This window comes from Podarcis liolepis, assembly GCF_965112155.1.
Source record: "Podarcis liolepis genome assembly, chromosome: 3".
Classification (NCBI taxonomy): domain Eukaryota; kingdom Metazoa; phylum Chordata; class Lepidosauria; order Squamata; family Lacertidae; genus Podarcis; species Podarcis liolepis.
The window spans coordinates 1,488,408-1,515,204 of record NC_139557.1 but is presented as its reverse complement, the minus strand read 5'-3'; the positions used below and the strand labels follow the sequence as shown (position 1 = coordinate 1,515,204).

The 26,797-nt window shown below is 47.1% G+C and overlaps 1 protein-coding gene across 8 annotated transcripts in view; it reads right to left on the bottom strand.

Moving 5' to 3' along the window:
- Positions 1-26,797, bottom strand: part of CYP39A1 (cytochrome P450 family 39 subfamily A member 1) — a 72,571-nt gene that overhangs the window by 39,042 nt on the left and 6,732 nt on the right. For 7 of the 8 annotated variants that reach the window (XR_014523947.1, XR_014523948.1, XM_083495221.1 and 4 more), the window contains exons 1-6: positions 24,592-24,975; positions 21,941-22,076; positions 9,965-10,139; positions 7,454-7,603; positions 4,893-4,986; positions 952-1,050 (exon numbers count right to left, since the gene is read on the bottom strand). Coding sequence is in view for 6 of the 8 variants with exons in the window: in XM_083495221.1 (XP_083351347.1) it covers positions 952-1,050; positions 4,893-4,986; positions 7,454-7,603; positions 9,965-10,139; positions 21,941-22,076; positions 24,592-24,771 (834 nt within the window). In the remaining 2 variants the exon portion in view is untranslated. Of the gene's footprint in view, positions 1-951; positions 1,051-4,892; positions 4,987-7,453; positions 7,604-9,964; positions 10,140-21,940; positions 22,077-24,591; positions 24,976-26,797 lie in introns of those variants that run through there. The other variant, XM_083495225.1, reaches the window with a different exon arrangement.

The window sequence follows — 26,797 nt, the reverse complement described above, 5'->3', positions numbered from 1 at the left end:
TTCCTTTTTCTTTTTTTCTTCTCTTTTTTGTAATTTTAAATTCTCAATAAATATCATTTTTTTAAAAAAACAGAGTGAGAAAAAGTTACACCAGTCTCTGCTTTTATCAGACCCCAACTTAGAAGGCTGCTTAATACCTTTCTTTCTATAAGGACAAGAGACTTACTCTTTTAAAAAATGCGACCTCAGAGTCTGGGGCCCCGGTTGCTGGCATGGGCCCTGGTGCAATTATTCTGATTTCCTGGTGTTCAAACAAATCACCTTATCAGTCACATGCCTGACTTCACTCACTGGCTATAAACATCAACACAGGAGCAGCTAGCCCAGGTCATTTGAAAGAAAATACATAGAAATTGCACATTGTTTCATAACTTTCTTCCTGGAAGGGCTAGAGACTTACCGTATATTTCGCACCATAGGGCGCTCCGGCCCATAAGGGGGGGGGATAAAGAATTTTTTTTGTCCCCCCCCCAGGCGCGAGGTTGGGGCGGGGGAAGCCCGAGCTTCCCCAAACCCCAGCCCCCGGAACAGGCTGTGCTCCGCAAGCCGTGGGAGACCTCCCGCAGCTTGCACAGAGCTACCCGAAGCCCCGGCGCGACTGCTCAGCACGATGGGGCTTCGGGATAAGAGGCATCTCTGCGCAAGCTGGGGGAGACCGGCGGGAACTCCCACGGGCTCCCAAGGCTTGTGGATAGCTTCCTGAAGCCTGGAGAGCGAGAGGGGTCGGTGCGCACCGATCCCTCTTGCTCTCCAGGCTTCAGCAAAAGCCTGCATTCGCCCCATAGGACACACACACATTTCCCCTTCGTTTTTGGAGGAGGAAAAGTGTGTCCTATAGGGCAAAAAATACGGTACTTTTCTAAGAAACTGAAGGCTCAGAAAATTGCCTGCCAGTGGCTCCTTGATTCACTTTACTCACTGAAGGAAGCATACTTTCTATCTCATACTTACAGGAATTGCATTAGCTTGAGATGCCCAAAGGAGTAAGAGGCCATAATTAGCACTGAAGGTCTTTCCTTGCAAAGTGTCTAGGACATGTTGCCAAAGTGTCTGTTAAAATCAGAAGAACACAGACCAAATAAAAATCAGAAGAACACAGACCAAATAAAAATAGCATACACTAATGGGGTAACAAGTCATTCTCACAGAGCAGCCATATTTTACTTTGAACCCAAGCTATTTCTATAACAAGCTGACTTACACCAGCCACTGGCAATCGAGTGCTTTTTATTTTAAATTTTGTAGAATTGTAGAATCATGGAGTTGGAAGGGACCCTGAGGATCATCTAGTCCAACCCCCTGCAAGGCAGGAACAGGCAGCTGTCCCAGGCAGGGATCGAACCTGTTATCATGGTGCACCATGCTCTAACCAATTTATATGAAACTTTAATGACAATCTTTCCTCCTTGTGAAAGAGGCTATTTTAAGGCCTCTTTTGCTGGGAAGGTGAGAGAAATTTCATGGGGCAGGGGATGAGGAGGAAGATGTGTGCGTGGCTGTTCCCCCATGCACTGCAAGGTTTACTAGGGAAGAGGTGGCCCTGCCTTCTCTTGCAGAGGTGTGAGGCTCTGCACACACACAAGCTTCCTTCCTTACACCATTTTCTAGAATGCCCAAGTGACCACACTTCCTTCAGGTACAGATGATGGGGAAAGATACAAAAGTGTCAAATCTGTTGCCTCATGCTAGCTGGTATTTCCCCGTGCTCTGCTCATCACCAATTTCATTTGGATTTTAATGTGAGCCCTGCCTGATCCACACTTTAAGAAACAATAGCCAAGCCAAAACACAGTTAACCTTCAAATTTTGTAAAAATTCTCTGAATTGTGTGACGCAGTTCTCCAGTCAAATAATGTGTACAGAAATGTGTATATTAAGGGAAGGGGTGCATAAAAATGCATATATTAGTGAAAATAACATATAAAATATTATTGTACTAAAATGCATTGACTATTATTATTATTATTATGGATCTCTTGGGGGGAAATGTTTAGAGTGGGCAAAATCGCATGCATGTATGTATTTGAACAAATTTGCACTAAAAGCTTGGCTGTTTTCCATGAGGACTTTTTTCCTTAAGCAAAATGATTCTGAACTGATTGGGAACTGATTCAGAAACTGACCTATTCTTTCATCCCTAACTGCAACCCAGGTGGGAGAGATAGGCACTGATGGTCAGACCACAAAGAAGCCCAAGCACAAGAGTTATTTTTTATGATTCCATGCTTCTAAATATTTGTTAAATGGAAATAGGTACATTTTACATCTTCAAGATGACAGTAGGGAAGAAATGTGTACACCCCACACGCCCTTGTTTATTGTCATTGTATGTTTTATTGCTGCTAGCTGCTTTTAATTGCCAGACAGAGTACCGTACTTTTGCATCTATAGGATGTCCCCATGTATACGACACCCCCTATTTTGGGGTGCTATAATTTAAGAAAATGGGGGGAGATGGCTATATTACCAGAGTTGCTGAGCTTTTTGGGGGGGGGGATTGCCTACAGTTGCTGAGTCTTGGGGGGGGGGATTGCTTTTGGGAAGGATTGTGCAGAGTTGTTGGGCTTTTGGGGGGATTGCCCATGGGGGGCAATCACTAACCCTAAAGACAAGAGCTCAGAATTGCTCGCGTCGCAGAAGCCGACAAGCACCTGCCCATTTGCAAACACAAGCTGGAAACCAAACACCCAATTGCCGCAGCGGCAGCCAAGCCAAGGCAGGCCTTGACGCAGCAACCAATCACTCACCAAATCGCCATTTACAAGCTGCAGCTTGCGGCTGCAACCAATCACCCGGTCCCCCAATGTACTGCCCGTGTATTAGACGAGCTCTGTTTTTAAACACTATTTTGGAGTAAAAAACCCTCGTCTAATACATGGAAAAGTACAGTAAATCTGTGCTCTCGTTATGCCAAAACTAAAGAAACACCACTGCGACATTGCTAGAAAGAACCCTTGATCCAGTACATGCTGAGTCTTGGAATGGGGAAATACACAGTGCTATGATTCTGCTATGATTCTGCAACATACAAAAACCATGTGAGGAAAATGTCTTATGGCAGCTCTGGAGCTTGTGCAATGTTCTGCAATTGATGGGGTATGTGGCAATGGAATGAGGGCATAGCATTAGATTCAAATGTGTTCCTCCCCATATTTCTCACCCGCATGCTTCCCATAGCTCAACCCCTTCATTTGCTCCACCAACATATCTCTGTTAGCAGAATGGCTAGTGGCCTATCTGGCATTCTGCCGAAATAGTGACAGCCTGCTGATCCCCAGAGCATTGTTTGGTGGGCAGAGCAGCCAGAAAAGTGAAGCCTTCAGCCAGTTGCTCCTGATAAACTAGGCTTACAGTCAGCTGCTCCCACGGTTGGTTGAGCTAGACTGATACTTATGAATTGGAAGAATACAGATACGATCCTCCTTAATCAATGGCTTGACAACATGGCAACATATGAACAGACAGCTTATAGACGCAGACTTTTTTTGAATAGATACAATGATATTTCGAATGAGTTTGCAACTTTGCACAGAATATATTAGGTTATTGACGAATATATGTGTATTAGGATAATAATAATATACATATCTGCATGGTATATGTATAGTAATATAACAGTATTTTTTAATATTCTCTCTCACTTTTTTCTTTCCTCCTTTTTTTCACTGTATAAATGAAATTATCTTATTAAATTATTATTATTTATTATTATTATTATTAAATGTTTGGTCGACCTTGATTCCACTAGTCGCCACATAAGGCTGACCCTATGAAGAGCAAACTCCATCTCTGCTCTTGCAATTCCCAAGTTTCCTTTTGCTTTGGCATTAGAGTTAACCACCAAGCTACAGCGAGGTCACCAGAATTAGATATTGACTGTGGTTTTTATTTCATGCTTGCAGGCTGCTGCCAATAGGAAGAGCAGGATTATACCTTCAGAAGTAAGGCCTGCCTTTGAGATCACAAGGGTGCTTTCATCCTGATGTCAGTGCTCTGAGTTCCAACTGGCATCACCTCAGCTGTTGCTTTTCATATATAACCACAGCGGGGGAACTTTGTGGGTTACAGATAGCAGGGTCAGGCTCCTAGCTAGTTTAGCTATGCATGGTATATGCTTCTTTTACATATAGCCACAGTGTTATTTAGTTGCCCAACTAATAGTAACTTGGGGAGTTACTAATTATAGGTTGCCTAATTATCAGCTTGTCCGATGCCCAAGTCGTGGTGACTGCTTCCCATTAGGACTGGTGGGGCAGAGGCAAGGAAGATAACATCAGATGGACCCCTTGCTCCTACATCAGATAGCTGTTTAAGTGAAACTTCTGGAACCCTAAAACATTGGTACAATTGCTCATGCTCATATCTCTCATGCTCCTATCTCTTCTACTTAGAAGGAAATCCCACTGTGCTCAAGTTTAGTCTTACACACACACACACACACACACACACACACAGGAGTATAGCCTTCACCAACTTATTTTTTACAGGCTATTATAGATAAACTCACAGAAGAGCCAGTAGAAAAAAAGGAAAAAAGGCACCCCTGTTACCACCTTGTAGTCTAGGAAGACGCCTCAGGTTGTAGATGACAGGTGGCCCATGGGACTGCCCCCCCCACAGCCTGTTAGGCAATGATGAGGGATTCTGTTGGACTCCAGCTGGAAGACCACAGGCTCCCTTTCCCTCTCTGGCGTCAAAGCAACGCCTCACTCCCACTCTGTGACATTTCTCAAAAGTCCTCCCATTCTCCAGTCTCCTCACTTCAATCCCAGCCCTCCCAAAACTGCCCAAAATTTTGCCAAAAGGTTTGACACTTCATTGACTTGCGCAGCACCTGGCTTAGTATTTTATAAATAATAATATTAACATGAAAAGCCATATGGAAGGTTTACCTTAGAACTGTCATCTGAAGGATTAGTTTCCTCTGCATGCAAGACAACTTTTTCAAAACTTTTTAGGAGCCACTTCTTTGATTTAGACCATTTTCTAGGAAGCAAAAAGGAAAAAAAAACCCTTATGAAATATATATGATTATCTGTACTCAGGAAATAATTCTAAACAATTTTCCCATCATTTTTTTAACTTTCAAGTAATGCTCAGTTGCAGAAGTTCAGCAGATCGCAGTGGCAGGTGCTTGCCCTGCTTTTGAGCAATAAGGGCTCAGCAACACTGACCTTTGCTCTGTTCTTTCCAGGCTCATCCCACGCTTTAAAGCCCCATGTCCAAGTGCCATTTTATTTTTGGCTCTAGAGCCTTTCCAGGCAAAACCTGCTCTTCAAAGTTCAATTGGAGCAAATGGCAACTGGTGGAAAACCCAAATTGACATTTGCTCAGATTAAGCACTAAACAGTGCGGTTTTGTGGGGAAAACTCTGGGGCAAAAAATCCAACACTCAGGCTTTAAAGTGTGGACCTATGCCTGGAAAGATCAGGGCAAAAGTTGAGTGTGGATGAGCCCTTGAGCAACCAAATCTGCTCACAGTTCAAGCCACCACATTAAGGTGCTGTTTTCTGTTTATTCTGGCTAGGAAGAATGGTTCTTCTCCTAACTGGCTGGCATAAAGAGAGCGTGCTGCCAGAAGAAAGAGTGGTGATGTCCTGTCAGTGAATATAAGGAATAAAACTCTAGGGGGACAAATTCAGAGGGTAGTCTCTCAATTTTAATTTTTATGTGGTTTTATTGTATATAGATACTGTTGTTGTAAACCACTTAAATGTTTTTACGATATGTAAAGGAAAAAGAAATACACCTCTCCCCCCCCCCCATTCTCTTTCATTCCCACTGGGGTTTTCCCTTTCCTCACAATAATTAATGGAGCCATTGCACCCCACAGGAGGAGAAAGAAAGATGCTCCCAGTTCATGCTGGTCAGTAAGATTGAAAGGACCTGCCATGCTGGCCTTCATGAACAGGGTGCGTTGAAAAAGGAGGAATAGTACTACCACTGCCCCTGGAGAATTGCCAGCAGAATCAGGGAAGGCTTTCTGCTTGAGGCAGAACCACTTCTAATCCCAACTCTGATCACAGGGCGAGTACTTTCACTTTTATGAGAAGCCCTGCAGGATTTCTCAGAAGAGCCTTATGAAGTGTAGGTGGGTGCCCACAAGGCAAGATGCAGTGATAACAAGGCAAGATGCAGTGATAACAAGGCAAGATGCAGTGAGAACAGCAAGAACCTTTATTGAACTACATAACTGGGAAACAGGGGCAAAGAAACTGCGTATATACATTCCTGAAAGCCTGGGCCATTCCCACTCTCAACGTGATTGGATGTCTAAACTTCCAAACTGCAAATCATGACTCAGAGTTCAAGGGCCAATGACAGAGGCCCAAATCCTGAAATGTTCTGTGATTGGACATCATGTATCGAATCAGAATACAGGAGCTCAGAATCCTTAGTCCAGACTCAAGCTCAGACAAACACAGACCACTAAATACATAGCACCTTACAAGAAGGGGGAAGACCCAATAAGGGCTTGCTGCAGGCCAGGATCTAAAGGATTTCTTAGGGATACAAAAGCACTTCTAAATACATGGTGAGCTACTGCAGACTGGCTCACAGCTAACTCCCAGGAAAGAAAGAGCCATCTTTGGAACATCCTTCCACTCTGCTCAGGCAATTTGTCAACTCATGATGCAGTTAAGGTTAACCAGGATTTCCCTTACTACCTATCTCTATTTTCATTGAGGTGAGGATTAAATGACCACAATTATTTTTTGAAAAATGTTTAGCATCTGTTTCCAGATAGCCAAAACTGCACTTGGCCTAAATTTGCTCCCATTCAAGCAGGTTCCATAGCAGGGCCATGAGGCAAGCTCGCCTTGAGCGGCAGAAGCCCACCAGGCAGTGCCCAGTGGAGTCCTGCTACCTCTGGAGAAGCGGCACCCAGAGCAGCAATGGTTTCTGCAAAGATCTCACATAGCACATGAGAACTTGTGAGATTTCAGTGAGATCTCGCCAGAAGCCAGCACAACTGCTGGTGCTTTGTGAGTGCCGCTGTGCAATGCGGGTAAGGCAGGCTTCAGCAGTGGCGGGGGAGAGGAGCGTAATCAGAGGTGGGGCAGCAAGGTGGCACATTTACGTTTCTCCTCCAGGGGTAAAACAGGTTGCACTGCCCCTGTTCCATAACATCACACTAAGCTGACTCTGTGGCTCACACCTCTTCACAGAATGCAGGGTCCCCTCTTTGTTGTAGTGTAAATCTAGCAAATCAAAAGTGAACTTTGCGAACACTAGTTAGGCTCCCCAACTAGCTACTGCAAGCAGTCTTGGATCCAATGACTACAGGAGTATGCCAGTTGGAGGGAAAGCATGCCATCATATACGGTAAAATGTCTATGGATTACACCCATAATATTGTAGACATAAGCAACAGGAATCTGTGGACAGTCTAAGCTAGAACGTGAATTTCTGGATAAATTTATATTGTCAAACAGAAACACTACTCCCTTACTTCAAAAAATATTTTGGAAGTTGGGTAGCATATTCAAAATCATCATCAAAGTTCTGATAGTGCTCCTCAAACTCCTTGACATTATCCCTGGTGGTCAAAAATATGTCTTTTCCAAACAGGGTGTTCACTGTTGATGGGAACATGATGTGCCTGCAATGGGAGAAAAGGTATAGTTGTGGACTGAAGGAAGATAATGTTAGAATCCACTTGGAATGGTCAGCTGTAAAAAGTAAAAATAGGTGAAATAGATTGTAGTGGATAAACCTCTGCTGTATAGGGCTTTAAAGGTTAAAACCAGCACCTTAAACCTGATCCTGTACTCCACCAGGGGCCAGTGCAGCTAGTATAGCACTGGGTAAATGTGATCCCACAGTGAAGATCCCATAAGGAGTCTCGCTGCGGCATTCTGCACCCGCTGGAGTTGCTGGATCAGTTTCTTTAAAAAAAATAAATTATTAATAGTTTCAGAGTCCCCCCCCCTTTCTCCTGCTTCCAAGGGGGTTTCAGTAGTTATAAATGAAGGAAATTTAGACTTTTTAAACGACTTTCCAGGCTTTAACTTACAAGGTTTTTGCTTCAGTCTATGTACAAAAAGTGGAAAGCGGACTTCCTGTTTTGAACCTTCCCGCTTCGGTGCCAAATTAAGATATTTCTTGATCCAATTTTCCGTTTCTACTCATGGGTACTTGTTTTAAATCCAATTGTCCACAGGAAAAAGTCAGCGCTCTCCGGCAATGGCTATGCGGCTTCACTCCGTGAAAGTAGCAATCAGTTTGCAGCACCGCGCTGCTCACCCCACTTCAATCCGAAATGGGGTTCCCCGTGAGTAGGGGGCGCTCCTGGCACCCTGCCGAACCCCACGTTCCCAGGCTTCCTCCGCCTGGGATTTCTAGCGGGTCCCCACCTTCGCCGTGGCGGGAAGACCCAGTTTCCACGGAGCCAGTTCCTCCGGTCGGAGGAACTCCGCCATTCGCCGATGGCGCTAACCCGGAAGTCTGCTGGATCAGTTTCAAGGGCAGCCCCACATAGAGTGAGTTACAATAATCAAGCCTGGAGGTGACCATCACATGGATCACAGTGGCGAGGTCAAGGCGAGAGAGGTAAGGGACCAACTGCTTAGCTCGGCGGAGATGAAAAAATGCTGTCTTTGTTGTAGCTGTAACCTGGGCCTCCCTAGAAAGGGAGGTGTCGAAAATTACACCCAAACTCTTGACGGAAGGCGCTGGCACTAGTTGCGCCCCTGCAAGGGATGGGAGTTGGCCCCACAACCCCATATCATCTCGACCCAGTCAAAGGACCTCTGTCTTTGAAGGATTTAACTTTACCCAGCTCCCATGTAGCCATCCAGCCATGGCTTCCAGATATCTGAACAGTGTGTCTGGGGCCGAGTCAGGGTGGCCGTCCATTAACAGATAAAGCTGGATGTCATCAGGATATGTCATTCTAATACAGTGGTACCTCGGGTTAAGTACTTAATTCGTTCCAGAGGTCCGTACTTAACCTGAAACTGTTCTTAACCTGAAGCACCACTTTAGCTAATGGGGCCTCCTACTGCCGCCGCACCACCAAAGCACGATTTCTGTTCTCATTCTGAAGCAAAGTTCTTAACCTGAAGCACTATTTCAGGGTTAGCGGAGTGTGTAACCTGAAGCGTATGTAATCTGAAGCGTATGTAACCTGAAGCATATGTAACCCGAGGTACCACTGTAATGTTAGAATCCAATTCTCCCAAACCAAAATTCCGGACAAGCTGGACAAGGGGGCGCATATAGATGTTAAAAAGCATCAGGGAGAGAATTGCACCCTGCAGTACTCCAAACACAAAGGAGTAGCATGGCGACAACTCCCTCCCCCCCTGTGCCACCCTCTGTCCCCAACCAGAGAGAAATGAGTGCAGCCATTGAAGGACTGCACCCTGAATCCCCTCATAGGTGAGGTGGTGGTCGGCCATGTCAAAGGCTGCTGACAGATCTAAAAGAATCAACAGCCCCAACCCGCCTCAATCCAGCTGCCTACGGAAGTCATCTGTTATGGCGACCAGAGCCGTCTCGGTCCCATGACCAGAGCGAAAACCAGACTGGAATGGATCCAAAGCTGATCCAGAGTCAAATTGTTCCCATGTACAAGTATGCATTATGCTTTGATCCCTGCATGGCCATCTGCCTAGTCCTGCACTGCAGGGGGTTGAAGGGGATGCTCCTTGGGGTCCCCACCAGCTCTATTCTATGATTCTATGAAATTAGCCTCAAAGAGTATATTTATCACACTCCCTTGCTATTACATACCAAGGATGATGCTACTGTTGGCTTCACAAGAATATCCTATCCAATAGTAAAATGGGTTTATGGCAACTCCACCAGTGCCCTACCCTTCTGCTTTCTCTTGTAGTGTTTAAACTATATTTTATTTTCTTCTAAAATACAACATTTATGGCTTATTCTAGATATTAATTTTATTTAATGAAATGAATGGAGACCTGTGCCATTCTGGCTGGTTTGCAAAATCACCTACCTTACAAGATCTCTGAGCTCCCCAGTCCCCTCGTGACCCAAGTCCTCCATGTGTTTCTGAAGTTCCTGACAGAGACTCCTAGGCATATGCTGCAGATTAGATGTACTCAGTCTTCCCTTCATCATGATATATAACCTGCTCCTATTCTTGTAAAATATTTCTTCAGGAATTGAAGCTTCAAAATCCAAGTGGGAAAAATAACATCAGTCAGAATAAGCTGTAAAGTTTTACTTAAAATACCCTAGAATCTGTGCAGGCATCATGAACACTTTTGTTTCTATAGTTCATGTTGTGTTGTCTTTCAAAATAGGCAATTCTTTCTGATTAGACATAAAAAATGTGTAGATACAGAATCTTGACATAATGTGCTCTGGTAAAGTTGGGTGCTTCCTTGTCTTCACTAAATATGTCTTCATTATAGCGTGAATAAGCAACTGAGAATTTCTTAATGGCATATATAGGAATGGCAGACTCCTCCGAGTCTGATGCCATGGCACTCCCACACTGTTTCTTCCATCTAAATTTCATGCCCCCCCAGTGGAAAAATACAGGTACCTGTATGTCATGGAAGTGTACATGGAAGTGCATATTGCTGTAGTTTGCATATTAATCTGTGTTCTAGAACCAGTAAAGTGAATAGGATCAGAATTCATTGTTGTGGAGTGTGTGTTAAGTCCACAAACAATAAGTATTTAATGGCATGTTCATCATGTTTCCTTTACATTGGGGTGGGGAAGATAGTGATCAGTTGATAGGTGGGGGTTAAATCCTGCTTTCCACAGGGTTAGGCGGCATGTGGGAGTTAGGTAAGTAGTTCCCAGTTAGTTAGTTAGTTCCCAGTAGTGATGTATGGAAGTGAGAGCTGGGATAATAATAATAATAATAATAATAATAATAATAATAATAATAATAATAATAATAATTCTATTTATACCCCACCCTTCCCGGTTTAAAAACCGGGCTCAGGGCGGCTAACAGCAAATATAAAACATTGATTAAAATGCGACTTTAAAACAGCATAAAATACAACATAAAATACAGCATCAATATCAATAAAATTCAAAAATTCAGGAGTCATTTTTTTTGGGGGGGGAACCCGGTCAGGAGACATCAAATGATCACCAGGGTTAACTGGCCAAGTTGGTCCTACAAGGGCCAGCAAGGAGACCAGGGAAGAATTTAAACGTGGGGTCCCAGAAGGGGTTTTTCATAGAAGAGGAAAGGAAAAAGGGAATAGAGGTTCAGGCTAATTCAAACTGAAGGCCAGGTGGAATAGCTCTGTCTTACAGGCCCTGTGGAAGGAGCTCAAGTCCTGCAGGGCCCTAGTCTCGTGGGACAGAGCATTCCACCAGGTCGGAGCCATCACTGAAAAAGTGACGGAGGATAGTCTGGCTTCCTTAGGGCCCGGGACCTTAAAGCTATTATTATTCATGGACCTTAGGGTCCTCTGCGGAACGTACCAGGAGAGGCAGTCCCGTAAGTACAAGGGTCCTAGGCTGCATAGGGCTTTAAAGGTTAAAACCAGCACCTTAAACTATACTCCACCAGGAGCCAGTGCAGCTGGTAAAGCACTGAGTGAATATGCTCCCATGGCAAGGACCCCGTGAGGAGCCTCGCTGCAGCATTCTGCACCTGCTGGAGTTTCTGGGACAGTTTCAAGGGCAGTCCCGCAAGCCTGGAGGTGACCGTCGCATGGATCATGTCACATGCATAAAGAAGGCTGATCGCTGAAGAATTGATGCTTTTGAATTATGGTGCTGGAGGAGACTCTTGAGAGTCCCATGGACTGCAAGAAGATCAAACCTATCCATTCTTCGGGAAATCAGCCCTGAGTGCTCACTGGAAGGACAGATCCTGAAGCTGAGGCTCCAATACTTTGGCCACCTCATGAGAAAAGAAGACTCCCTGGAAATGATCGCTCCCAACATGCCTTTTGTGTGGTTGCGTGCAGCCCCCGGATCCCAGTGAGGCTCCCGGTAGTATGGGCTGGCTTCACCCTCCCCAGACTGGATACCTGGAGATCTCTGCCTACCTCAGCCAATCGCCCAATCCTGCCTAGGGAGGCATTGCCAGGGGATCGGCCAGGTAGGGGGAGGGACCGTCCTGCCCACACAACAGAAAGTGAATCTTATACCTGTGAAGCGTCAGTTGGCTCCAGAGCTTCTCCCATCCTGCCCTCCCTCAGTTAAGCCTTCTTTTGCAGGTTAACCTCTTCTCCACAGGTACGTGGGCGCTGCTACGTCAGGGTCACTGTTGAAGGGAATTTTCCTGCATTGGCAGGTTTTGCCTTTCCCGTAGCAAAAATGCCACAACTTTGGCGGTTTCAGGCCTTGGGTGGAATCCTTTAGTCTATCTTCCTAAATGGGGGGGGGGCGTGAAGCGGTGTCCCAAGCCCCCCTTGCGGCAGTGATCCCAGGGTTCCCCATTAAAGGAGTCTTGAGGAGAGGCATTAGCCATACGCCAAGAGGTTGTCATTGCTTTCCCCTGCGAAGGCGGCAAAACAGGGGGCGGGCTCTCTGCTTGAACATATGTTTTCCAGAGCCAGCCCAATCCCCACACATTCTGGATAACCCTGAAGTCTCCCAGATCCCCGGCTGGGGACTGAGAAGGATAAATGTGCAATGCCTGAGCCAAGGTCTCCCTACATCTAAAACTTAATAAAGTTGTGGCCAATTTTATTCCTATAGCACATTTCTTAAGTCATTATTCCACTCAGGGGTCGCCTGGGGTTGGGGGGACTCTGCCTGTCTACACAAAGATCCTAATGTTGAGAAAGATAGAGGGCACAGGGAGAAGGGGACGACAGAGGATGAGATGGTTGGACAGTGTTCTTGAAACTACCAACATGAATTTGACAAAACTGCGGGAGACAGTGGAAGACATTAGTCTGGTGTGCTCTGGTCCATGGGGTCACAAAGAGTCGGACACAACTAAATGACTAAACAACAACAACAAATTTAGTGGAAACAAGCTGCTGTGGAATGGAAGCAGTGCTAATGTTTATGAACACAGACGAGAATGGAAGTTGTTGCCTTCTTACATCACTACCTGTATAGTGCCTGTATTACTGGAACTGTCTTTAGTAAGGCTAACAACATCTCTGAGGGAGGATAATTTTGAAGTGAAAAACATGAGTGTGTTATGTAGATTTGGTTTCCCTATAGAATACTGTAATTGGATTAAAATGATTTATAAAAACCCAACGTCCCGGGTCGTTACAAATGGAAGAATTTCAAATTTGATTAGTTTAAATCGAGGAACGAGACAAGGATGTCCTCTTTCTCCGTTATTATTTAATCTGTGCCTGGAACCATTGACAAGAGCAATAATTCAGGATGAGCATATCAAGGGTGTAAAACACAACAAAGATAATTACAAAATTGTATTATTTGTGGATGATATCCTTTTATTTATTACAAAACCAGAAGATACAATTCCAAAAATTATGGAGAAAATTAAAACCTTTGGCAGAATATCGGGATATTCTATAAATTGGACAAAATCAGAGATTTTACTAATTGGGCCAAGGGCTACATTGTATAGAAACCATCAATTTCGGATGTGCAAAGACTTTATTAAATATTTGGGTATAATGATTTCATTGGATATAGACCAAATTGTAAAATTAAATTTGAATCAAATTATAAATGAGATTTTTTTATATATATATTGAAAGGTGGGGACCTCTAAACCTTTCCCTTTGGGGAAAGGTTAATGTCCTCAAAATGAATGTTGTTCCAAAGCTTTTATACATTCTCAGAGGATTACCAATACATATTCCCAAATTTTATTTCCAAAAAATAAATCAGCTATTTAGATCGTGCCTGTGGGGTACAAAGCCACCAAAAATATTACTACATAAAATGCAATTTCCAACTAAGGAAGGTGGCTTTGGTCTCCCAAATCTGGAACTATATCGCCAGGCCTACCTGCTGAGTAAGACTAACGACTGGAGAGCTAGCAGGAATCCCAACTGGGCTACTCTCAAATATAGTTTCTTTGAACCTCTTGTAGGGTGGACTAAACTGGGCTCCAATTTTATGAAATATCCTATTATCCTGGAGACTATTAAAGCACCTATAAAAAATTGGATGAATATAAATAAAAATAATAAGGATGACCCCTTTCAGCATGAGAAATTAACAATATGGGCTAACCCAAAATTAAAAATTGGAAATCAAGTAATAATGTGGCAAAATTGGATGAAAAAATGTATTTTGACATTGAATCAATTAATTGATGAAAATTACAAATTTGTGGGATATAAGACCTTGCGAGTAAAGTATGGATTAACCAGTGAAACACAATGGCAATACATCCAATTGAAACATATGTTGGAAAGGCAGTTTGTTACTGATGCTATAGCAGTATCGGAAACACCTACAAGATTTAATTTCAGCAACAAAAACAAAGAACTCTATACTTGCACTATATAAAACCCTACTCAACAAAAAGAAATATGATTTAGAATATGATAGACAAAAATGGAGTGAAGAGTTAGGGGTACAGATAACAAATGATAAATGGGAGTCAAGTATAAAATCAACAGAAATAGCTTCTATGGATTTAAGACTTATTCAGCAGAAAATAATATTCAGCGTCCACTGGACTCCAGCAAAACTTTACCAGAAGAAAATAACAAATGCAGACAACTGCTGGAGATGTGGAAGTAAAAATGCGAATTTAGTACATATGATGATTAACTGCCCGATGATAGCATCATTTTGGTGCGAGGTGAGGATATATATAGCAAGAGTAATAAAAAGAAATTGTAATTTAGGGGATTTGAATTTAATTCTAAATTATATACCAGAAACGTGGGAGATTACAAGGGGTCAAAAAAAATGGATGTATCGTGCCATATTAGAAGCAAAAAAACCTTGTTTTGATGAATTGGAAGAGCCGCAAAAAGATTCCATTGAGCACATGGATTGACAATATGGACAGACTAGCGACATATGAATAAATTGCATATTGACACAAATTAAGAATGGATAATTATGAAGAAATCTGGAAGGAATACTTAAGCGGTAAGGCAGACAGTGGTGGGAAGTAGCGGGAGGAGAGGTGGGGAAATATTGTTAAAAAGGTGTAGTCATAGGTATATCAGTGTATCCAAATCTGAATTGTTAAATTGTGTTATTAGTGTTATTGTGGTTTTTGTTGAATGTGTTTTTTGTGGTTGCTCTTTATATTGAAAAAATGATTAAATATTTTTTTTAAAAAATGAGTGTGTGTGTGAGAGAGAGAGAAATACTTGCTCCCTCAGCACATTGCTCCAGTCAAAATTGGAGTCCCCAAAGCTACATTAAAGTAAAAAGATATCCCACTTCACATGTGTCAGGGGTTCAGGAGCAGAGACGCAGAGAAGGGAGGAGACAGAGAGCGAGGGGGAGGAATACGAAGGAAGGATGAGCGGGGATGACGACCCGAGATCACCGAGCCTGTCTAGCGAGTCCGAGGATTCCCAGAAGGGAGCGCCAGCAGCCAGAGCAAGGGGGGAGAGCAGGGGGACACCCCAGGAAGAAGGGTCCAGAGAGGGATCAGAAAGCAGCAGTTGGAGATCGGGACCCACGTGCCCAGCCGGGAGCAGCGGGGGGAAAGGGGACCAGATATCGGGTTCCGGAGACTTTCAGAAAGAGGGAGGGCATGAGTCAGGAGTAGTCACGCCCACCTCGGGGAGCGAGGAAACGATCAAGAGGAAAGTGGAGAGTTGGGCGCGCGCGCCAAGTTCAAATGTAACGGAAGCTGGCGCAGTCAGCAGCCCAGAGAGTGAACCGGGTCCCAAAGCCCGCCGCAAGGAGGCGGAAGGGTCAGGGGGGTCCGCGTCAGAAGAGAGTAGGAAGGGAGAGACCCAGGGGGGCAGGAGGACCCAGAGACGGAAGGAAAGGCGCAGGAGGTGGAGCAAGGCTAGGGTATTAAGCTGGTGCGCTAGAGGCGGAGACTCAGACGGGTCTTCGTCGTTCTGACCTAGAAGAAGTAGGGCTGCACATTGCAGTTTGGAAATGGAACCTGTAATCCAATAAAGACTCTTTGAAACTGAACGCTGGCTGACTTGGTCCTATGTGAGCTGGGACTGGGCGGCAGCCCTGACAGTAAGACCCGTCTCAGAAGCTTCTGACACCTGATACCTCGCAGCGGAGACAGAAGCAGCTGGAGGAGGGGATCGGTGTTTGGGAGCAAGCTCACAACGGTTGGCAGAGATGACGGAAGCAGAGAAAGTTTCAGCGCTGCAACAGGCAGTTACCCAATTGAATGCGGAGGTACTGGCATCCAAGAAAAGGGAGGAGGATGCGGCAGCCGCCTACCGAGATCTCCACGCCAGGTTTGAAGCATGGGTTAAGCACAGGCAGCCAGGACCCAGACCGGAGGGGGTTGGGTTGGCACGGAGAGCAGGAGGGCTTGTGGCTCACTTCGATGGGAATTTACAACAGTACCCCAATTTTCGAGCAGATGTAATGTGCGCACTGCAACTGCTGGCAAAAGACTTTAGAGATGAGGAAGAGAAAGTGGGGTTTATACTATCCCATTTGCATGGGGAAGCTAAAGCGTGGCTACGCAATTTGTGGAGGGATAAAGATCCGGCGCTTCAGAGTGCAGATGCCTTCATCAAAGCGATGGATGCGTGTTTTTTGTCTACCATTGATGTGGATCTTGCCCGACGGGAGATTCATGGACTGAAACAAGGGAGGGCGAGCGTCCGGCAGTACCACGCCCGCTTTTTTGCGCTGGTCAGTGCATTGGAATGGGACCGGGATTCGCCCCCAGTCAGGGACCTGTTCTGGGAGGGTCTAAGCTCTGCTGTGAAGGATGAAATTGCGAGGGGGGAGAGGCCCCGAAGCACGCAGGAAGTGGTCCAAAGGGCGCTGACTGTGGGGGTGAGGCTGGAAGAACGTCCATGGTGCAGAGATGAAGGACGTGGAGGGCGCGAAGCAGCGAGAAGTTTCTCTTTCGTTCCAAGGGAAGCAGCGCGTGCGCAATCCACACCTCCGCCAGGAGGGGGGGTGGAACCGATGGAGGTGGGAGGCGCCAGGGCTCAGTCAGCTACCAGAGCCTCTGCACCGACGGCAGTCAAGACTAAACCTCCTAGAGGGACCAGGAAGTGTTACATATGCGACAGCCCTCAACACTTGGCGAAAGAGTGTCCCCAGAGGAGCTCCAAGCACACTGCAGCCTCCGCAACGGTGAAAGCGGCCACGCAATGCAGCGAAGCCCAGCAGGGAAACGACGATGTCTGGCTGGAGACAGAGGCACTGGGGCCCAGCCAGACGCATCAGTGAAGCAGTCCCCAGCGATATTGCAACCCACGGACCCCCTCCCACCCAAACCAGTAGTGCAGCTCACAGCGTCTCTCCAGCTACCCAATGGCGTCACTATCGAAGTGCCGCTTTCTGTGGATTCTGGAAGCAACGCAGACTTTATAGCACAGGATTTTGTGGAGCAGCACGCTATAAAGCTACTGCCTGCCACTCTGCCCCTGCAAGTCGTCACAGTAGATGGCAGAGAGTTGCTAGGGGGGCAGGTGGTGAAGCAGACGCCACCAATGGTGATGCAACTTGGTAACCACAGGGAAGTCATCAGTTTTAATGTCACCCGACTGTCGGACACGCCCATTGTGTTGGGCATGAGTTGGCTGGACAGGCACAGTCCAACGCTGGCTTGGTACCAGAGACAGCTGATCTTCGGCTCCTCTTACTGCGCAGAACACTGCATCCTGCCCAGACAGGAGGGGGAGGAGGAGGACTCACAACTGCAGTTGGGAACGTTGCAAGCAGTCCCCCACAAATACGCGGACTTTCTGGAGGTCTTCTGCGAGAAAGAGGCGGACAAGCTACCACCGCACAGGCAATATGACTGCAAGATTGACCTCCTGCCAGGGGCGACGCTGCCGAAGGGGAAGCTATATTCCATGTCTGAGGACGAACTACAGGAACTCAAACAGTTCATAGATCACAATTTGCAGCGCGGTTTCATCCGGGAGTCCAGCGCAGTAGGGGGCAGTCCTGTTTTCTTCGTGAAGAAGAAGGACACGCCCCAAAAAAGATTGGTCGTGGATTACCGCCTCTTAAACAGGATGACCAAGCCCTCCGATTTCCCCATGCCCAGGATTGACGACCTGCTGGCGACGGTGCGCAAGGGACGCGTGTTCACCAAGTTGGACCTGCGAGGAGCGTACAATCTCATCCGCATGAGGGAGGGCGATGAGTGGAAGACAGCCATGTTCACGCCTCTGGGCACCTACGAATACAGAGTGATGCCGTTTGGTTTGCAAAACGGTTCTCACTGTTTTCAAGCTTTCATGCATCACGTGTTGGCGGGACTCCTCTACAAGAAGTGCGTCTGCTTTCTGGATGACATCCTGATATTCTCTGACTCGCAGCAAGCACACGACCAGGACGTTCGGGAGGTGCTGAAGAGGCTGCAGCAGCATAGACTGTACGCCAAACTGGAGAAGTGCCAGTTCGACACGACGGAGGTGGATTTCTTGGGTTACAAGCTGTCGGACAAGGGGCTAGCCATGGACAGCGCCAAGGTTCGTGCGGTGTTGGATTGGAAGAGCCCGCGCAACCGGAAAGAGGTCCAGAGGTTTGTCGGATTCGCCAATTTCTATCGCAAGTTTATCAAGGGGTTCGCGATGCAGACGGCAGCTATTACGGACACGCTAAGCTCCAAGAAAAAGAAATTCATCTGGACGGAGCAGGCGGAGCGGTCCTTTCAGACACTCAGGCGTCTCTTCGCGTCGGAAGAGCAACTGCTGCATATCGACCCCAGCAGACCGCTGCGGGTAGAGACAGACGCGTCCGATAGAGCAGTGGGAGCGGTCCTGCTGCAGAGGGACCCACAGGGGGTCTGGAGGCCGGGGGCGTTCTACTCCAGAAAGCTCAGCAAGTCGGAGCAGAACTACACCATCTGGGATAGGGAGTTGCTTGCCATTCATGCAGCTTTCAAGGCGTGGAGGCACTTCCTGATCGGCGCCAAGCACACGGTGCAGGTCTGCACGGACCACAAGAATCTGGAGCACTGGCGCACGGCTCGGTTCCTGAACCAGAGGCAGATACGTTGGGCGGAGTTCTTTGCTGACTTCAATTTCCGAATTGAGTACGTCCCGGGCGACACCAACATCATGGCGGATGCACTGTCCCGAAAACCGCAATACCTCGAAGAGGTGACGCCAGCGGCAGCCATGCACATCTTCGCGCCAACAGCGTGGGCGTGCGCTTCAGCCACAGTAGACCTGGATGCGGTGCGACGGGCGTTGCAGGACGACTCATTCGCGCAGGCGAAGATGGCAGAGGTGCACAAGGGCACGGCGAAGGGCGACGAGTTCCAGATACGAGACGGCTTGCTCTTACGTAAAGGGGCCATCTACGTGCCGGGAGACGAACTTCGCGCCCGGGTACTGCAGCAGCTGCACGACGCACCCACGGCCGGGCACTTTGGCACAGAAAAAACGGTGGAATTGGTCGCAAGAGACTTTTGGTGGCCCAAACTGAGGGGGGAAGTCGCGGACTACGTCGCGAGGTGCGACACCTGCCAGAGGGCCAAGCCGGTGCACAAACCACCGGCGGGACTGCTGGAACCGCTGCAAACGCCGTTTGAACCATGGGAGAGAGTGGCCCTGGACTTTGTCACGGATCTACCCAGCTCGAGAGGCAAGACAGCTGTACTAGTGGTGGTGGACTTGTTCACCAAGATGGCACATTTCATACCGTGTGCGAAGGTGGCCACGGCAGAACAAACAGCCAAACTGTTCATAGATCACGTGTTCAAAGTGCACGGGCTGCCGCGGTCTATACTGTCCGACCGCGGACGCCAGTTCATCTCGAATTTCTGGCAAAAGCTGATGGGCTTCCTGAACGTCAAGATCAACCTGACATCAGCAAGACACCCGCAGACCAACGGGCAAGCGGAGAGGGTCAATGCCATCATGCAGCAGTACCTGAGATGCTATGCCAATCAACAGCCTGCGACGTGGGTGGATTACCTGCCGCTCGCCGAATTCGCCTACAACAACACGAAACACGTATCCACAGGGGTGACGCCGTTCTTCGCCAACAATGGGAGGAATCCCAGAACCTTCCCGGGACTGGACAGAGTGGGGGAAGGGGAACCGCAGACGGCGGACGCTTTCGCATCTGAGTTGCAAGAGGTCCACGATCAACTCAGACGGCAGCTGGAGCTAGCGAAGCACGCATACAAAGTCCAAGCTGACAAGCACAGGCGAGTGGGCGAGGAGATCCGAGTGGGAGACTGGGTCTGGTTGGCAGCCCACGCGGTGCCGACCCGATCGTTAGCCAAGAGGAAGCTGGGGCACAAGCAACTCGGTCCATACCGAGTCGAAGCGCAGATCAACCCGGTGGCTTTCCGGCTGGTGCTACCGGAGGGTTCCAGGATGCATCCGGTGTTCCACAGGTCGGTGCTCACTCCCTACAGGGCACCGCACAGGTTCCAGGAACCAGGAACGGCACCGAGTCAGTCTCCGGAGCGGACGGAGGCGGGAAGATTGCCACAGCAGGACCCCATCAACGAAGTCACGGAGATTTTGGACTCCAGATGGGGGGAAGACGGAGTAGAATATCTCCTTGCAAGGGAGGGCACCCGGGCCAGTGCTAATAGCTGGGTGCCGGACTACGCCTTGGAGGAACCCCTGCTCAAGGACGAGTTTCATGCCCTTTTCCCACACAGACCTATGCCAGCGGGCTTCTTCGACGACTGGTTGTTCACGCCCACGCTTTCCTCCAGCACGTTCCATGGCTTCGACTCGGAAGGGGAACCCGCACCGCGCACACGTTCCCCAGAGGGGTCACCGGAGGGTTCGGCGTCCGACAACTCGTATTGGTGGGACGATCGGCCAGAGGAGCAGTGGCGCCGGAAGTGGCAGGAGATACCAGGTCCAGCGACAGACGCAGAGACTGACATGGACGTTTGCGGGGAGGATCTTGGTTTCGAGCACGGCGGCACCGAAATGGAGGCGGAGGAGATCACCGTTGACGAACGCGGGGAGGAAGACTCGGAGGTCTTCAGTTGGCGGCCAGCAACGGGGAGCGAACTGTATCCGACATTCACTCCCGTGATGACGGAGCACCCACCAACCACCCTTGAGAGCGGGGAGGGGGGAAGGGGGGGCTTCGAGGGGGGGATGGATGTCAGGGGTTCAGGAGCAGAGACGCAGAGAAGGGAGGAGACAGAGAGCGAGGGGGAGGAATACGAAGGAAGGATGAGCGGGGATGACGACCCGAGATCACCGAGCCTGTCTAGCGAGTCCGAGGATTCCCAGAAGGGAGCGCCAGCAGCCAGAGCAAGGGGGGAGAGCAGGGGGACACCCCAGGAAGAAGGGTCCAGAGAGGGATCAGAAAGCAGCAGTTGGAGATCGGGACCCACGTGCCCAGCCGGGAGCAGCGGGGAGAAAGGGGACCAGATATCGGGTTCCGGAGACTTTCAGAAAGAGGGAGGGCATGAGTCAGGAGTAGTCACGCCCACCTCGGGGAGCGATGAAACGATCAAGAGGAAAGTGGAGAGTTGGGCGCACGCGCCAAGTTCAAATGTAGCGGAAGCTGGCGCAGTCAGCAGCCCAGAGAGTGAGCCGGGTCCCAAAGCCCGCCGCAAGGAGGCGGAAGGGTCAGGGGGGTCCGCGTCTGAAGAGAGTAGGAAGGGAGAGACCCAGGGGGGCAGAAGGACCCAGAGACGGAAGGAAAGGCGCAGGAGGTGGAGCAAGGCTAGGGTATTAAGCTGGTGCGCTAGAGGCGGAGACTCAGACGGGTCTTCGTCGTTCTGACCTAGAAGAAGTAGGGCTGCACATTGCAGTTTGGAAATGGAACCTGTAATCCAATAAAGACTCTTTGAAACTGAACGCTGGCTGACTTGGTCCTATGTGAGCTGGGACTGGGCGGCAGCCCTGACAACATGTTTCAACCCTTTATCAACTAAAATAGAAAGAAATCATTTCCCCACTGAAATTAAATATCATTTACCTACCTGTACGCTGGACAGACTGTTGCACTGCCTGCTCAAAATCCACATCTTTAGATGTACAAAATGCTTGAAAACCTTCTTCATCAGTTACAAATGTGTATCGTTTTCCCAGCATATACACTGTGAATACTGGTCCATACTGAAAAATATAGTGTTAAAAAAGTTAACAACTGCAGCAAGAATTTTGTTAGTCCAAAGATGGAAACAACAGGAGTTACCAACAAAAGAAGAGCGGCAGATGAAGCGGATGGACTTTGCAGAACTGGCGAACTGCCAGGAAGAATCCGGAACCAGCGAGACCAAGCATTCCAAAAGGACTGGAACAAATTTATATTATATTTGAAAGACAACTGTAAGCAGTTAACATCACTGGCAGGGTTATCTGAAGATCTGTAAGGTGAAATTGCTACCTATGCAGGTTGAGTAATATAATATTTTAGGTACTGATACAACAAGGATAGGAAACGAAGCGAAATGTAAAGATGTAAAGTTTAATTCTGTAAACCATCAGACGAGAGGGAGGGAAGTCATTAGGCTCAGTTGAGCCAAAGAGATAAAATAAGGGGGTACGATGTTACGTAATGTGATTATATGTAATCTTTTATATATAAAAATACCGGTATGTAATTTTTATAATAAAAAAGTTAAGTAGTTTAATACAACTACATTTAGGGGGAGCCATTGGGTCCTGCCCATTGGCTCTCCTTTGGCACCAGAAACTCAGCTCCCAGGCAGACATTGCACACAGCAAGCACAAGAAAAGCAATCATAGCACCTGCCTGCATGCCCAGCGTTCCACTTTTCCATCTACAGTGGTGCCCCGCAAGACGAATGCCTCGCAAGACGAAAAACTCGCTAGACGAAAGGGTTTTTCGGTTTTGCATTGCTTCGCTAGACGAATTTCCCTATCGGCTTGCTTCGCAAGACGAAAACGTCTTGCGCTGTTTTTTTTAAAGCCGCTTGAAGAGGCACAGTTGCGACGGACCGTGCTTCGCAAGACGAAAAACATCGCAAGACGAAAAGACTCGCGGAATGAATTATTTTCGTCTTGCGAGGCACCACTGTATTCCCAACAGCAAGGGCTGGTAGACCGGCTGGCTGGGCTGCCTCACCCAATTGCTTGCTTGCTTACTCCAAGGCTGCCTCAGTTCCTGGCAACCAGCACCTCCTGGCCAGCCCCAGAGGAGGCCAGCCCTGGGGAGCTTATAGGCAGGGCTGCTGCAACAAACAGCCACACAAGCCTTTGGGAGGCAGAGACACAAGAGGGCATCAGAGGAGGGAGGGGAGGAAACAGGGATAGAGGCCAGTGTTGCCTGCAGTACACCTGACTATCATTCAAGGCACCCCAACATACCATGGCACACAGGCTGAGAAACATTGTTCTAGGGAATGGATTTTGAACAAGGGCGAGGCAATGCACCCATAAGGTATCTCCACCCTGTTACCCATTTCTGAAGATCAGCAGGATAATAGTTGGGGTGGGAGATATACAAAAAACAAAATGCTAAGTGTGGTTGTTGTGATGAAATAGAGTAAGACAAACGGGCAGCCACAGCCATTCATTCCTTGCTGGGCTGCGAGCACACCGCCTTTCCCCTACATGGCTCTGATTTAAAAGTGCTTTGTGGTCCACACAAACCTCAATTCCTCTCTGGTCTCTGTCCTTGCTTGCCTCTCCTACCCAGTTTCACTCTGCGTTTCTGCTACTCCTCCTCCTTCCTCCTTATGCACAATCTTTCCCACACTATGAATGTGGTTTATACTCTTTCCTGCATGTGGGAACATATGCACAGTTCTAACTTTCCCTATTAGGTTTCATTTTTTGCTAATTTGGGGATCACCTGAGTACAGAGAGAAAGAGAGAGACCTCCCACTTTTACATGTCCGGTGTTATTCTGCCTACTTATGCCATCAGCACTGAAGGCTGCATTGAAAATGCAGAAAACAGTATTATCTAAAATCTCTTATCAATACTGTTGTGAAAGGGGAAAAAAGCAGACTGCATTACAATGAAGTTGCAAAATTTATTATAAAAAACACATTTGTATACATAGTGCTTGAAAATACTCATTTTATAAGACTCTCATAGAATTCTATTTTAATGCATTCTTTCAATACTGAGTAGCTTTCAGGACAGCTTGAAAAGCACACATGAACTTTAGTAACCTAACACTTGGCTTGTTCAAGGGGAACTGTCCTGTTAGACAAGAACAGCCAGATTGTTCTGAACAGGGCCCTAAAGCTAGAGAGAGAGAGAGCAAATACGTGTTTTAGCATTTCTCTCAGCATGTTATTCTATCATAGTAATTCAGACTATATAAATTGTTTGATAACAGTCAGCTAACACAAAGCATATTAAATTGTAAAAAGCAAAGTACCGTATTTTTCGCTCTATAAGACGCACCAGATCACAAGAAGCACCTAGTTTTTGGAGGAGGAAAACAAGAGAAAAAGAATTCTGAATCTCAGAAGCCAGAACAGCAAGAAAAAGTGAGTCTTATAGAGCAAAAAATACGGTAAGTTAGAAACCTGGCTTGTTCAGCTCAAGCTCAAGCCTTTTCATCCTCTCCCTCCCCGATCTTTGGTCTGTGACTGTACTAAATGGTTTCATTCATTCATTCTCCCTCCCCATCCCTGGCTCCCACAGTTATTACCTTGATTCTCGCTTGTTCGATGAATTCCAGAGGAGCTTTCCCAAATTTGAAGGCAGCTCCGAACCAAGGGATGCAGCCATGGATACAAGGCGGCTCATTGACGTTTCTGAATGGAAAGAAAATATGCTTGACAACAAAACCTAGAACCACTGTAAACAGGAGAGCCAAAATGATTTCCATCTTCTTTCCTCTGTAGCAGTTGCTTTTCTGACACAGGCTGCCGCTGTAAGATATAATGCTGCTAGGGGTTACTTCAGGATAGTATTCAAAAAAATCTTGTTTGTACTGCTGCCTTCTTGTGGATGCTATGATAAAAGACAAGTTTATTACATAGTTCAGCTTGTCTCTGGGAGAGGCTAGTTTTACTTTCTAACTGACCCTCAAAATGGAATCATAGAATCATAGAATCATAGAGTTGGAAGAGACCACAAGGGCCATCGAGTCCAACCCCCTGCCAAGCAGGAAACACCATCAGAGCACTTCTGACATATGGTTGTCAAGCCTCTGCTTAAAGACCTCCAAAGTAGGAGACTCCACCACACTCCTTGGCAGCAAATTCCACTGTCGAACAGCTCTTACTGTCAGGAAGTTCTTCCTAATGTTTAGGTGGAATCTTCTTTCTTGTAGTTTGGATCCATTGCTCCGTGTCCGCTTCTCTGGAGCAGCAGAAAACAACCTTTCTCCCTCCTCTATGTGACATCCTTTTATATATTTGAACATGGCTATCATATCACCCCTTAACCTCCTCTTCTCCAGGCTAAACATGCCCAGCTCCCTTAGCCGTTCCTCATAAGGCATCGTTTCCAGGCCTTGGACCATTTTGGTTGCCCTCCTCTGGACACGTTCCAGTTTGTCAGTGTCCTTCTTGAATTGTGGTGCCCAGAACTGGACACAGTACTCCAGGTGTGGTCTGACCAGAGCAGAATACAGGGGCACTATTACTTCCCTTGATCTAGATGCTATACTCCTATTGATGCAGCCCAGAATTGCATTGGCTTTTTTAGCTGTCGCGTCACACTGTTGGCTCATGTCTAGTTTGTGGTCAACCAAGACTCCTAGATCCTTTTCACATGTACTGCTCTCAAGCCAGGTGTCACCCATCTTGTATTTGTGCCTCTCATTTTTTTTGCCCAAGTGCAATACTTTACATTTCTCCCTGTTAAAATTCATCTTGTTTGTTTTTGCCCAGTTCTCTAATCTGTCAAGGTCGTTTTGAAGTGTAATCCTGTCCTCTGGGGTGTTAGCCACCCCTCCCAGTTTGGTGTCATCTGCAAATTTGATCAGGATGCCCTTGAGTCCATCATCCAAGTCGTTGATAAAGATGTTGAATAAGACCGGGCCCAAGACAGAACCCTGTGGCACCCCACTAGTCACTCTTCTCCAGGATGAAGAGGAACCATTGATGAGCACCCTTTGGGTTCGGTCAGTCAGCCAGTTACAAATCCACTGAGTGGTAGCATAGTCAAGACCGCATTTTACCAGCTTCTTTACAAGAATATCATGGGGCACCTTGTCAAATGCCTTGCTGAAATCAAGGTAGGCTACATCCACTGCGTTCCCTTCATCTACCAGGCTTGTAATTCTGTCAAAAAATGAGATCAGGTTAGTCTGACATGACTTATTTTTCAGAAATCCATGCTGACTATTTGTGATCACAGCATTCCTTTCTAGGTGCTCACAGACTGTTTGCTTAATGATCTGCTCCAGAATCTTCCCTGGTATTGATGTCAGACTGACTGGGCGGTAATTATTTGGGTCCTCTCTTTTCCCCTTTTTGAAAATAGGGACAACATTTGCCCTCCTCCAGTCTGCCGGGACTTCGCCTGTTCTCCAGGAATTCTCAAAGATGACTGCCAGTGGTTCTGAGATCACATCTGCCAGTTCTTTTAATACTCTTGGATGCAGTTCATCTGGCCCTGGAGACTTGAATACATCTAAACTAGCCAAGTATTCTTGTACTATCTCCTTAGTTATTCTGGGCTGTGTTTCCTTTGCTGAATCATTTGCTCCAAATTCTTCAGGTCGGGCATTGTTTTCTTTATCGGAGAAGACTGAGGCAAAGAAGGAATTGAGGAGTTCAGCCCTTTCTGTGTCCCCTGTTTGCATTTCACCATCTTCTCCTCTGAGTGACCCCACTGTTTCTTTGTTCTTCCTTTTGCTACGAACATACCCATAAAAGCCTTTTTTGTTGCTTTTAACCTCTCTA